The sequence below is a fragment of the Notothenia rossii genome (genome assembly GCF_949606895.1).
Source record: "Notothenia rossii genome assembly, chromosome: 3".
NCBI lineage: Eukaryota > Metazoa > Chordata > Actinopteri > Perciformes > Nototheniidae > Notothenia > Notothenia rossii.
Genome location: NC_136901.1, coordinates 82,748,704 through 82,763,032, shown reverse-complemented (window position 1 = coordinate 82,763,032; position 14,329 = coordinate 82,748,704). Strand labels below are relative to the sequence as shown.

Below are 14,329 nucleotides of genomic sequence, written 5' to 3'. Positions count from 1 at the left end.
TAGAGATAACATTTAGGTTAGAGAGGCTCGCAGAAGAGGGTTATTAGTTTGTCAGTTAATAAAGTTTATTGATTTAAAAAAAGTACTCAAGTGACAAACCTCAGAAACATATGTTTACAGTAGTTGTGGTAAATAAACCAAGTTAAATCGATTCATTGGATTCAGTTGATTCTTATGTTTAATACTGTGCAGGCCGTACGCAAACTGATGGTTTTTTGGTGATTCACACAACCTAAATGTTGCCTTGCTGAAGATACAGGAGTGAACAGGCTCACAGCATGAATCAAAGCGAGTTGGAATGAAAAGGAGAGCCGTAATGTTCAGCGGAGCACATCGCCTGGTCCGTCCACTCCTTACAGTTAACGAAATGCTGCACTGCAGCTAGTCTGCCAGAACAGAGATGTCAAAATAATGTGTTGCCTCATTTTAGAGCAGTGTGCACTCTGACCACATTTACTTTCAAACATGGCCTTTTTTTATAGCAGCGTTATTGGTGGCCTTGACATTAAACACAGTATTCTCACATTGATACAGCTGTAGCTCCTGTGTGGCCTGATGATGAAGGGAAGAGGGAAGCTTATTATTCTACTATAATAGGATTTTTCCCAAATATTCATTCATTTCCTCTAGTTTATTCTGGCTGTTGTTTTGACATTTTTAACAGGAGTATTTTACACTTGAGGCTATTTTCTGAAATCTTATTTTAAAGTACTGCATACAACCATGCTGCAAACTACATACTCAATCTGTTTGTACTTCATACTGCTTACTAAATTAATAATCAAGTCTGCCATAACCAGGAAACCATTCACAATGAAGTGAACTCGAGCCGCATGGCGCATCTGTATCACGACTGCATGGATCAAGATCTTACCAGTTCCAGCTACCGTTGAATACAAAATTATTAGTACTTAAGTTACCTTATTAAATACTTTCCAGTATTATTTTGAGGCAAATTTAAATTATTAAATATTTTTTACGATGTCCATGTTTTCTCTATTACATTTTTCCTCTTAACTCTATCATCAAGTCACTGGTCACCATGTGTAAATATTCGATCTCTTTCAATCTATTAAAACTGTCTGCCTCCCACTCCACTGTTGGATAATTAGTAAGTTTAGAAAGCTCATACTCAGAAGTTCTTGCTAATCTTGTATAAATTCAAAAATTCTTGCATACATAAAATTCACATACTATGCAGTCAGGATTCACTACATACTCATACGTCATACCCAGTCATGCCTCAATAATATGTAAGCGTGCGATTTGAAACTCAGCCTGTTTCCATCTGTTTCTAGTCTTTGTGCTAAGCTAACCAGTTCCTAGCATACAGACATGAGAGTATGTATAAATGGTTAGAGGATCTGCTATTATCATTGATATCAAACTAACTACAACACCTCAGCCTATCCCGGCATCCGACCACATCATTACACCTCCAACTCATAATCCACCCATAACCCAATCCCGGCGTGTGTTCATTCACACATGTTAACAATCGTCTTTGTCAACAAGCTAAATCTTTTCTCCAACAGCCACTTCCCTGAGGCTGAGGATGGTAGTTTTGCTGAGGACGACTGGTAAGATGAATGGGTGTATAATGAGTTGTATTCACTCCTGGCCTCTGTGATGTATTAGTGCTGCCTTGCCTTGTGGAACACGTGACGTTGAACACAATACCTCAATGTGTGTACCTCTTTGTGCTTTGAGTACACTTTGGACGTGTTGTATGTGACTGTGGCTCTTGATTCACTGTGTATATCTGTTGATGTGAAAGAACAAATGTTCCATACCAGTATATTTATATATATATTAGGAATGTCCCGATCACCTTTTTTTGTTCCCGATCCAATTCCGATCATTTGATTTTGACAATTGGTCGATACCGATTTTTCCCGATCCGATCTTTATGCAATGCATTAAGAGGAAAAAAAAGAAAAAAAGCATCCAAGTTGTCCCTTAAGGTTCTTTAAAAAAACAAACAATTAAATTGGATATTCTATCCAACATGGATATAGCTTCTTTTTTTCACAGCAGCATTGGATCAGTTCAGTTGTGCAGCATTGGATCAAAACAAAATAAAGCTTATCAGTACTCGTTAGCTTACTGCTACAATTAGACACTGCGCCCTGCCCACTCTGTTGCCAGGTCTATGAAAACAAGCCCCAAAGAAGCAACACATACATGATGTTGTGTCATTTGAAACCAAAACTAAGGCCTCAGGATGACTTTAAGACTTGAACATGGTTCATTTTTGTTTTGTAACAATGAATACAAAATAAAATAAAAGTATTTATAAAAAAAAAGAAAAAAAAGAAAATCATCTCTAATATATATTTTGTCGGTATGAGAATAAGTATTGAATAATGAGTGGTTACATTTTGTGGCATCCTAACCGGCACTACATTTAGCAGGTACAAGTCATTGCAGGTTGTTGTGTTGAGGCTGAAGCTGTGCAGCACACTCTCCTTCTCAGTTAACATCAAACTAACTTTGGAGGTGGTAGCTACACTCCCACATATTCTCTCTCTTGTACGTACAAACACACACATTCACACAGTCCTTTCTGAGATGCGTCTGCAACAGTGTGGAGATCTGCAGTAACAGCATGGGCGTGTCTCATCCATTCTGCATGGGGGATTGTGGCCTATTTGTAATTGCCTATTATAACAAATGTTGAATCTTGCTTCTTTAAAGGAAGTTGCCAGCTTCCACGAAGGCATGTCTCTTTGGGCTGCTTTTTATTCTCCCTGAAACAACTGTTAAATATACTAAAGGTTGCTCAGTTAAAGGCTTTATTTGTACTCAAAACACTTTAGGGACATAGGACAAAGGAGAAGTAGTGGTTTGTTGCTTGATGATAGTTACAGAACAAACACAAAAACAGTCATTAATCATTCCAAGCAAACACTTTCATCTCGACACAGGTTAGTTGTAAATGTATTTCTTACAGGAAAGCACAACAGGTTTGATCAGCAACCATTCCCCAGCTGTTTACTGTGAACAGCCAGCACCCTTGTTCCCATGGTGACAGGACCTCTGCGTGCTGGCAGATAATCAATAGCTGACCGCTCTCCACATCGAGCTCCTAGCCTAAGAAATGTTATCAAGACAATCGACTTACTGAGCTCCTGCTGCAGAAGGAGAAAGCTTAGGGCCTCCTTCCCTGTACAAGGCTCACACACAATAATAATGACTCCATAGATTTTCTGCCTGTCTGTTTTCACTTTCATATTCGTATAGGGCTCTTTAAAGCTGCTAACATGCTTTATTCAGAGAAGATATTTCACAGTTTGTGATACAGAAAAAACATCCTCCCTCAGTGTATTTTTATAATACGCACGTGGAGCAAATGCAGTCTTTAATTGCTGATTTCTTCTTGACATATTCTAATAAAGCATTAATAAAGTGGGATACATTTCCCTCTTCTCTAGTGAATCTACAAAGGTGTAACGCAAAATCACCTGCAGCCTTGTTGTTTATGGCCTTGCTGTGTTTTTCCTTTATTTCTTTCCTCTCAAACCTCTCAGCGGTTCAGTAGATGGAAGTATTACTGGCTGTTTGGCTCTTAGGGATCCGAACAGTGTACCCTGTGGGACTATAAAGATGTATGGTCGCTAATGGCAGCCTCTGTAACATTTCCATCAAGCCCCAGTGCCACGTACAAATCTGCTGTCTGCCTGAGCTATAGGACTCTTTTTTATCACAGAATCATTAATCGATCCCTGCTGGACGGCAAGCGAGCCGCTAGTTACAATTTACTGGAGAAAAAAACATATTTTTATTTTTTCAATGAAAAACGTCTGCAACCTCAAATCTTGTTCCAGTTCAGCATGACTCTGTTTTTGATGAAAGATTGTATCATATCTTCTTATGCTTTATTCCTAATGGATTGAAAAATATTGAACTATTTTGCATCTTGCCAATAACACAAATAATTTCTGGGACAAATATGAGACTACTTTATTTCCAGTGATTTACTGGGATTTGATTCCTGTATGAGTAATATGGTGTTTATTAGCTGCCAGAAATTCAGCCTGCTGTGTTGTTCCCCTACTTTATAAATGAAACAATGCAAGAGGAACTGCGTACAGTTCACAATTCCTCTTGCATTGTTTCATTTATAAAGTAGGGGAACACCATTTATTATTCATGGGAATGACTGAAGGGAAAGCAAATGATATATATATATATATATATATTTAAAGAGGAACACAAATGGCTGTGGATTCTTTTTGCATCGTTAAATAATAATGTCCCATTTCAGGATGATCCTGCATCTGCCTGCATTGTACATCATATGACTAAAACCCAGGGGGAACCTGCATTTGCATTCTGTCTGCATTGATACTTTCCTTATCAAACGTCAATACAGTACTGGTCAACACCAGTTTCAGATCAGTATTGTGGTCTCATCTAGAGCTGAGATAATATTGGGATGATTAACGAATATTATTTAGTAACTATTTCCGATAAGCAGTAAATAGCTTCCATATTTTTTTCAGGAATTCCCTGGTTCCGGATTTAGATTTGATGCTTTTCTTGTCATATAAGATAGTTTTGTTTCATGTTCGCCAGATGAAATTAACAATTGGATACGTCACATACAGCTGGAGACAGAAATTAGCAGACTTATCGACAATAACAATAGATGTTAGTTGCAGTTTCATCTTCAAGTTGTGGGCGGGAATACTGTGTGCTCTTGTTTGGCAGGCTGCACAGTGAGGACAACATCATTATAGTGCATTTGCTTAAAATGTGTTGGAAAGAAAAGTACCATATTCTATTGAGGTTGCAAAAGAAGGAACTCTAATGTCATGCCTATTATTGTACTTGGAAGAGACGTTAAATAGTTGGACTTTTCTTAAAAACGGCCGTTGTCATAAGCATTGTTGATGTCAGAATATGCCCTGACAACAGTGCAAATGAATTAAATATGCTTTACTCATCTTGTATCACAGCAAGACGTTCCAGTTGGGTGTCAGCTTTATTAAGTATTCCAGTGTGTTCTGTCTTTTTGACTTTCCCATCTCTTCTTTCCAGCCACAGCACCAACTCATCGGAGGAGGAGGGATTTAATGACCCGAGCTTACTGGAAAACCTCCAAAGTAATCACGTAAGTAATGTCAAGGTCCCCCCCCCCCACCCACCCGTGTGATGGCTGCTTTCTGTTTAGCACAAAACTAAGAAGGATTGTGTAATGGTGTGCGGTTGTATAAGGACATCTTGTCAACTTAAGTGGACTTTAGTGGACTTGTCTTTATGTGTGGTGAACATTTTAATTTTAAAAGGTAAAATTTAAATTAATTTAAGCGTCTTTGGGTTCAAGAAAAGCACTATAGAAAAATAATGTATTATTATTATTATTAAAATGCAGTGATGGTAATGGCATGCTTAATTTTCAAGTCATTTTACTTCTATCAAAATGACATGTTTGGACATATAAATTAACTCTTTAATATCTGTTAAATCCAACTGAGCGGTAGATCACTATTTAATTAAAGAGCATTGTAAACACAGGCAGGTAAACAACCTAATTATTCTGACAGGATAAAGAGTTGCTTATCCACTGTGGGGAACTGAACTGCTGCAGAGTGATTACCGTACATTAGTGTGAATGTATGAATATGAAGACTGCTCAAAAACTGCTCTTTTGATTAAAACTGGGTACGTGCATTAGAAATCCGTCACAGGACTTTAGCAGTAAAAGCCACCTGTGGTAATGAAATGGGTGAACACTGTGATTGATTGGCTGCTTGAGTCACTCAGCTGCAGAACAGCGTGGGGGAGGCAAAATGTCACATCTAATTACATACAGTAGCACCGCCCAGGGAAAGGAGTAATCCCACTGATGTTTGCTTTGTTATGACAGAGCAATCTCTCCACACATTGAGTTTGTCTGGGTTCTGCTTTAGTTCCATATTGATAGCCCCGTGCACACTGCTAATTATACTGCATAACCAACCACTGTTTGGAAACAGCAGCCTCTCTAAATCCATCGTAATGATTTCTTCCTATTATTTATTTGTTGTGCTGATGAACATTTGATGATGTCTGAATATTGTAGCACTTTGGTGAGTCATAGTTTTTTCCTTCTTCTAGTCACCTTCTATAAAGGCTTCTGTCCTGATGCTGTCATATAATATGAAATGTAATATGTGTGACTCAATAATGGCCCACTAATGAAGGAATAATAAGACTTTCAGGGAAAAACTCTTATACGCTTTATCGCAGAGAATAAGATACATTTCACTTGTGTTGCTGCTATAAATATGAAGCTACAGCCAGCAGCTGCTTAGCATAACAACTGAAAACAGGAGGAGATGGCAATCTGGCTAAAGATTTCTTTGGTAACATATACAGAACGTAGAGTGAAATGTTGCATCAAACTCCTAAACAGTGTGCAAAAATACAGAAAAAATAAACTTGAGGGAATATAATAAAGTCAGCAAAATATATTCACAATAGTAAACCTGGTTAAAAGTCATGGATTAAATTAAAGGTAATCTGAAAAGCACAGATACATTGGCTTTAGTGTATACATGAATGGAAGTATTCCATGTTGCCTACAGTCTAATATATACATGAATGTCTTTGAGTGAATTTTCCTTGGAGAGAGTTTGCATTGCATTGTTTAAGGCTCTGAAAGCCTGTGGGAAGAAGCTCGTCCTCATTCTCTGTGTTTGAAATGTAACAGCACATCCATACTCCATGAGGGTGGTGGGGGTCCTTATTACCCTCCTCGCTCTACTTATGCACTTCCTGTTGTTTACAGTAGGCTCTGCAGGGAGGGGAGCGCGGTGCGAAAAACGATAAATTCCGGGTTACATCCTGGTTTGCCGCAGTAACTTCCTAGAGTCTTTTCCTGGGATGACAGGACTCCAGGAAGTCAATGTTGCACTATTCTTTCATATCTACTTGAAAACGATAACACTTTCAAGCTATCAATGCTTCCCTCTCCCTTGTGTGCCACATAGATGCTCCACAAACCCATACATTTCATTTAACACCTTACGTTCTCACAGGTTCTCACACTTTGTCCTTATGGCCTTCAGCGTACATCCTACTTAAACATTACTAATCCTTATCATTAACAACACTTTTGTGTTGCCGCAGGTAGGGCTGCTCGATTATGGCAAAAATCATAATCTCGATTATTTGGGTCAATAATTGTAATTGCGATTATTAAATGCAATTATTCATTGATTTTGAAAACATCCATTTATTGGAGAAAAAAAAATGTGAACAGTATGTTTTTAACAGTTGATTACCCTGACATTTTAAGTATAATTCAACTGAAAAACCCAAAAAAAAAAAGTAATTATCGTTTTATTTAGATTACGTTGTTTTCGTAATCGTTGCAACCCATAATCGTAATCGCGATTAAAATACGATTAATTGAGCAGCCCTAGCCGCAGGCTATTCGTAGGAGTCTTGTTGATACAGTATTGAGGGGGAGAGGGGAATTAACAGTGCTGACAAAAATAAACATCCCCCCCTGGTGCTTTTCATGTTCTCTTGAGTCACTGGACATGTTCTCCGCCCGCAGAGCTCCAGCAGCTCCGTGGGTGTTTGTTTACTCGCTCGCTCGTCTGGCCCGGGCACTGTGCTTCATTTTCTCTTGACCCTTCAACTTTTTCCACACTGGCCACGTCTGAAGTGATGAGTGTCTGTCACTGTTACCCTGACACAGATTACCCAACAGTCAGTGGGGGTGACGGCTGGCAGCACCGTATTAGCTGTCACTTCTAATTGTGCCATAAGAGCAACGCTCACAACGTGCCCTGCACTCTCTGCTGAGGTTATCTGGATAGCAATCATGTGTGTGTTACATACTTGTGAGGACCCTCATGCGTTCCTCACACCATAACCCTAACCTTTGGCAAATATGTTAACTATTTTTGTTTTGCTGAGTCAGGCGAGTTGATCAATACCACTCCTATCTGTGTCCGTTTAATGAAGCTGGATCCAGGAGACAGTTATGTTATGGGCTGGACTATTTCACACACACACGCACACACACACACACACACACGCACACACACACACACACACACACACACACACACACACACACACACACACACACACGCACACGCACACGCACACTGACATGTCCTTCAGAGGATACCTGTCAACCAAGACCAGATTAGCATGGTGCTAGAAAGCAGAGGGGCTCTCACAGCCACATGGACTGTAATAGACTCCGTGTGCTTTCCTTTACAGCCGGCCCTTTGATTTGCCCCCCCCCCCCACCCATTCATTTTCTCCTTTGTTCCCATTAACATACCTCTCTCTCATCAGAGTTGCCATGGCCAACAGAACGAGCAAATGTAACAATACCATGTGCGTGTGTACACAGATCTTTTTTGAGAAGAGAGGAAAACAGCAGATGTTTTTGAGTAATGAGCAGTCAACAGTACATAACATGGCATTTTTTTGTTACATCTGCTGTTGAGTCTTTACGTCACCATTGGTTCATCTGGTGTTTATAATGTTGGTGAGCTAATAACATGAGCTTATCTTGCTATTGAACACATTTTTAACAACCTTCAGCAGCCCGATTGCTGTTTGCTGTATGGTTCAAGTCCAGCGTAGCCCTGAAGCTAGCTGGTATCTGCCTCACCGACCAGAAGCTGGTGGTCCTCCAGACTCAGACAGGAGCCTCAGCAGATGCCTGTCCGAGCCTTCCCCTGGGCTAGTTAGTCATACGTTTCCCCTCATTAATGTAAAATGCCCTCAGTGTACAGGTTAGGCCTTTTTTTCATTAACCAAAACAAGTTTATATTGCACGCACTTGCATGAGCAGATGTCTGTGCGTGGGATCCTTCTGGCTTGTGACCAGCAGTCATTAGTCTGGCCGAACCTTTACTGCTGAACAGTGGAGCCACGTGTGTTTCAAAAACTGACAAACCGGAAGGTGTCTTTGAACAATTTGAGTTAATGGAAATTAAGACAGATCTTTAGTTTAAGGTTATTTACTCCTGAATAAAAATACTGAATTTGTACCAGAGAGACAGGTTTGAAGTCGATCAGTTGAGCTTTTGGTATGATACTGTAGGCATGGAGAATACACTTTTTTTCACTGAAGTGATCTAATTAGTTTTATTTAAACAGTTGTTCATAGGTTATTCACTTTTCTCATTTGTTTTGCTGTTACCTGCCTTGCTAATATAAACTGTTTGGGATTTATGGTACTCTTTAGTTTTTTAGTTTACATATTTTCTAAATGTTGTCAGTGGTTGCAAACCACACAAAGATATGCAGTGTGCCTTCCCAGCCTGATGAACAACACTAATGATGACATTGCCTGTGTTATGGTCTGAAACAAGAGCTAGCTTTACATTTCCAGCACTTGTGGTTTGGCTCTCTGCAACATTGCATGGAGATGTTAGTCTGAAAGTAAGTTCAACAGTATTTCCAAACAATTCCAAATGTTTGATTTGTGGATTACTTTATCTACTACATAGGTTGGACTGAACCCTCCTGATGTAGTAAACCTCATGCCACTAAAAGGTTTCAACAAATGCTAGGACTTTTACACAAATCTACAGTCCATACGTACACGGTCTATCAGTGCTCTCTCTTTCTCCAGTATCTCTCGAAGTGGTTTTGTTTCTGTTTTGTTGTGACATGTTTTGTTAAAGAACATTAAAAGTCAAAGTGCCCTTTCTCTTTCTGTAGCCTACAGCTGCTGTCATCCTGGAGTTCATGACCATGATGGCCATCTGTCACACTGCAGTCCCCGAGCGCATCGATGGAAAGATCTCTTACCAAGCTGCATCTCCAGGTAGATCACACCTCCAGAGCACAGCTAGTGGAATACAGCTTGACGATTCATATTTGCACACACTTTATCATTTGGTATTTTTCTTTGCAGAGACTTTTCAAGTGTTCATGACTAAAACTAGGTATTTTGATATGAAGCAGCTAATCAGAATTACATTTTTAGATTTGAAGCTGAGGGCTTGTTAGTTACAATCATGCGAAACTATTGCTAATAAAGCACTGCAGATTGTTCTCCATGTCATGATTAGCTGTTACTTTTCTTGCTGCTAGGTAACTAAGTTAAAGGGAATCTACATGTCCATAAATTGCAATACTTAAATTGCTTGCAGCTCTCTAATTGTGATTCAAGGTGCTTTCCATCAATGTTCATGTGTCCTTGATATGTTGAATTGTCCATCTAGTGACCTCTTTGCAAATGGATCAATCACTACAGCCTATGTGTAGCTGTAGTTCATAAAGCCTTTTTTCTAGTCATCAGTGCAGGAGAGCCAGGGGTTTCATTAGAAAATCAAATATCCTGTTTACAGAAAGCATGGTGTGTGTCACTTTGATTCTTCAAGCCTCACTTTGATCCCTCAGTCTCTCTCACATGCAGGAGTGAGACATCTACCAATTTAACGTGTTTCCTTTCCACAAAACCATTGGTGTTTGAGAAGGTGAAACAACAACTGCAACTCTACATAGTGGTGCTTTCGTGTTTTACGAGAATGACTGCAGGTTAAAGCATTTGCACAATGGCTTCACCACTTAGACACAGTGGTTGCCCCTAGCAGCACTTTGTACATTTCCTTAAAATGAGTTCCTTCCTAATGAAGTCTGAAATTGTCAGTATGCTTTAAGGCTCAGATCTTTGATCCAAATGTAAACAAAGAAGCTATTCTCATGGGAAACAATCAAAAAGACAGCCTCTGAAGCTTATGTTATTGCCACATTGATTGACACGCCTTTCAGTATATTATCAAACACAACTAAATAAAATAAGTTTACTAATGTTTCTGGCTACATCAGTACATTAGTGGGCAAAGATATCGATTGATTAAAAGGGCATTACAATAACCGCACAAAGCACTGCTGATTCTCTTTATCTAACATTTTGCTCTTGATAAGAGAGATGACTTTTTGTTTGCCTGATTGCTTAAAACAATCATGGTCTTATGGAGCTTTGAGGTTTGGAGTAGAGCGGGGAATAGTTGCAAAGACAAGGGTGGTTAAGTGAACTGTAAAAAACAAGCAGAAAGCTTTTTTCTTGCCCTGCAGCGTCCTCATGCAAGCTGGTCCACAGCTCTGTCACTGCCCTCATTGTGGACATGTTTTGAGACTTCTAGTTATATTTGTGAAATGTATACATGGTTATTATTTCCAATGTTCAAATTCCAGCTTATCATGAGACGGTTTCGTGTGTTTATCTGAAACATTGTGGGTTTTGTTTTTCTTTATAGATGAAGGAGCCCTGGTGAGAGCAGCTCAAACCCTTGGCTTTGTGTTTTCTGGTCGAACCCCAGACAGCGTGATTGTGCAAATGGTAAGTTGGGCACTGCAAGTTGAAGGAAAGGCATGCAAGCTATTGTTAGTGATGGATGGCTCCACTTCATCTTTAATATGAGTATCCTGACCCTGTAGTATGACCTCAAACAGAAACAGAGACTATCTATTCTCTGATAAATGTGTGACACTAATAACAAGGGTATTTGGTGACATTCTAGGTACTTGCTTTATACTTTAAGCTTTTTTCTGTCATTGATGGATAGTTCTTTCCACAAATGTCATTTCTTTAGCAGTTCATAAGCTGTGAAATATACATAATGTTCAGACATAAAACACAGGAGAGACAAACATTAGGATGTGCCCTGCTTAACAATAGAGCTTTAGTTTTGACATGTTCTTATGATTATTTATCAAAGGAATATTATAAAAGTTTACACTTGTAGAAGTTGCACCTCACCAAGTTGTACTACAGACGACCCCCAGTGAAAAGTCAATTGTTTTTACACTTGCACTTTTGTAATGTTTCATCGAACCAGACATTACTTTCATTTTAGAGCCTTTTCTAATCATAGATCTAGGCTAGCTCCGGTCTGTATGCTAAGCTAAGCTAACCGCGTGCTGCTCCATCTACATGAGATCTGATAAGAGAAAGCTTTATTGATCCTTCAGAGGGGAAATTCATTTGTTGCAGCAGCACAAATGCACTAATAGCAGAGATAACAAAGAGAGTTGAATAAATAATGAATACGGAGTCTTCAAGCACATCACGTAAGAATTCAAACAAGAACATTAGTGACATTTATAGAAGCAGTTTTACATACATGCTTATAAACCACAATGCACATCAAACTAATTGAACATGAAGTTGTAGTGTCCCTGGACAGTTACTTAAATATTTCTCTTGGAATTTGTTTTTATTTTGTTCATACATTTTAAAAAACAGTCTTTAGAAAATGAAAATGGAAAATGCTGAACATTACATTTGATTACATCCTGAGCTGCTGCTGCTGCTGCGTGCGTCCTCTCCAGAGATCCGGTCACTCATCCTGCTGTTTCCTTAATTGGTTAACCTGATGATTGCACTCAAAGAGGCGGAGGCAGAAAGGCCAAGGCCATTTTCAAATGATTTGTTCTTCTGCTGAGAACATCTTGGCTCTAAGATGTTTGTCCAACTCAACCTTTATTAGGCCTTCTTAAGCTCTCAGCATCTATTCAATCACTCCGTCTTGTACTTCGCGGTCTCTACAACTGAGGAAGTTAATTTAATTTGACCTTGTTATTCTGCCTCCATCGGCCCAGTGCATGCAGCTGATAAACACATTTAAGGTATAATTAAGGCTGATTTGAGGAGAGTGGCTTGCAAATGAGTTCCCTGATTGAGGATGAGAAGTGGTCTATTTTTCAGTATGTTAACACGTGTTTCTCTTTGGATCCAGCCCGGGACAGAGGAGAAGTACGAACTCCTTCATGTGCTGGAGTTTACAAGGTAAGCTACTGATAACAGCTATATTGTTTTCAAAGGTGTAAATGTATGATCCTTGAAGAAGATCAGAGTTCATCATCTTCCTTTTTGCTCGAATGATTTCTACTAATTAATAGTGTGACCGTAGTGTGATTTCTATATTCAGCAGACATTTGCTCGCTCGAAACCGTACGTGATAATTTGCTACAGTGGCTGTAACACCCTATAATGCGATTCCATTGCTCTCTCTCATTAACCCACCCTTCTTCTCCCTTTCTCGCCTTTTTCTCTCACAGCACGAGGAAGAGGATGTCAGTCATCATGCGCACTCCATCTGGGAAGATCCGCCTCTACTGCAAAGGAGCTGTGAGTGTCTGTCTCTCTCCATGGCAACACATGACAGCCCATCACCATTACTGCACGCGTGCACACACACACACACACACACACACACACACACACACACACACACACACACACACACACACACACACACACACACACACACACACACACACACACACACACACACACACACACACACACACACACACCAACCCTAGTGTCGAAGGCTCAGAAGCATAAAGCTAGATCACCATATTTCACACATGGGTATCTCTGAGAAATAAAGATTATACAAACATTTACAGGAAGGTGCTCGGCTACTAGCAAATATCCGACCAGCCTTATCCCTCATTTGTACAAATACATTCAGTATAACATCATCTTTTTGGTGCAATTTACATTTTAGGGTAATACGTTGCTCTATATTCTGTTATGAGTTAGTCTTGTTAATGATTCGATTTTTTTATGTTATTAAAACACATTCCTAGCAGAATAGTTGATCCATTTCAGGATCCAGATACGTTTGTCGAGTATTGATTCACGCCCTTGTTCCCCCACAGCTTTTTAAGCGCATGATTATTTCAGTATAAAAAGCTTTTTCAAGCAAATCTGATTAGGAGATGAAAGGGCAACTGAGAACAGAGAGAGCTGGATTCTTGCTGAAACACACGTGTGCTTTAGTCCAGGAGGTTCCTTTCCTTCCACTCGGGGTGTCAATAACCAATGAGTGTGTGTTTCCCCTTCAGGACACCGTGATCTATGACCGCCTGGCAGACAGCTCGAGGTACAAAGAGATCACATTGAAGCACCTGGAACAGTTTGCTACCGAGGGTGAGTGGACTCACATCGCCCCCTGTCTGCCAAAAGTTAAACACCATAGGATGCTTCAAATCTACAGTATATACTTCTGTATTCCTCCCTTATTATCACCACTGGATCATCAGCTGCAGCAATAGAAGTTGTTTCCATAGAGCCTATCCTCCTATGTCTTTAGTATGAACCCCTACATGAGTATGATGAAGCTGTGTTAAACGTACGCAGTGGAGCTGAAAGAAACTGCATCAGACCCTCCTTTTTGTTCTGTGTTCATACTGCCCCCTTGTGAGACACCAGCAAAATGATGTCATTGGGAATATTTGATGTCGGCTAAAAATAGCATCCAGGACAGAGTGTGAAGATCTTCAGTAGCTGTTATTTTGAGAGGCTTGAATAAGATATGACTTCCTTTATCTCTGGCAAAAACAATGA

At 39.6% G+C, this 14,329-nt stretch overlaps 1 protein-coding gene across 2 annotated transcripts in view; it reads left to right on the top strand.

Moving 5' to 3' along the window:
- atp8a1 (ATPase phospholipid transporting 8A1) overlaps window positions 1-14,329 on the top strand; it is a 107,801-nt gene that overhangs the window by 46,012 nt on the left and 47,460 nt on the right. Inside the window, exons 15-21 of one of the 2 annotated variants that reach the window (XM_079670297.1) lie at window positions 1,536-1,580; window positions 5,044-5,116; window positions 9,685-9,790; window positions 11,229-11,311; window positions 12,711-12,760; window positions 13,033-13,102; window positions 13,828-13,912. In XM_079670297.1, coding sequence (XP_079526423.1) covers window positions 1,536-1,580; window positions 5,044-5,116; window positions 9,685-9,790; window positions 11,229-11,311; window positions 12,711-12,760; window positions 13,033-13,102; window positions 13,828-13,912 — 512 coding nt within the window. The remainder of the gene's footprint in view (window positions 1-1,535; window positions 1,581-5,043; window positions 5,117-9,684; window positions 9,791-11,228; window positions 11,312-12,710; window positions 12,761-13,032; window positions 13,103-13,827; window positions 13,913-14,329) is intronic. The other variant, XM_079670298.1, reaches the window with a different exon arrangement.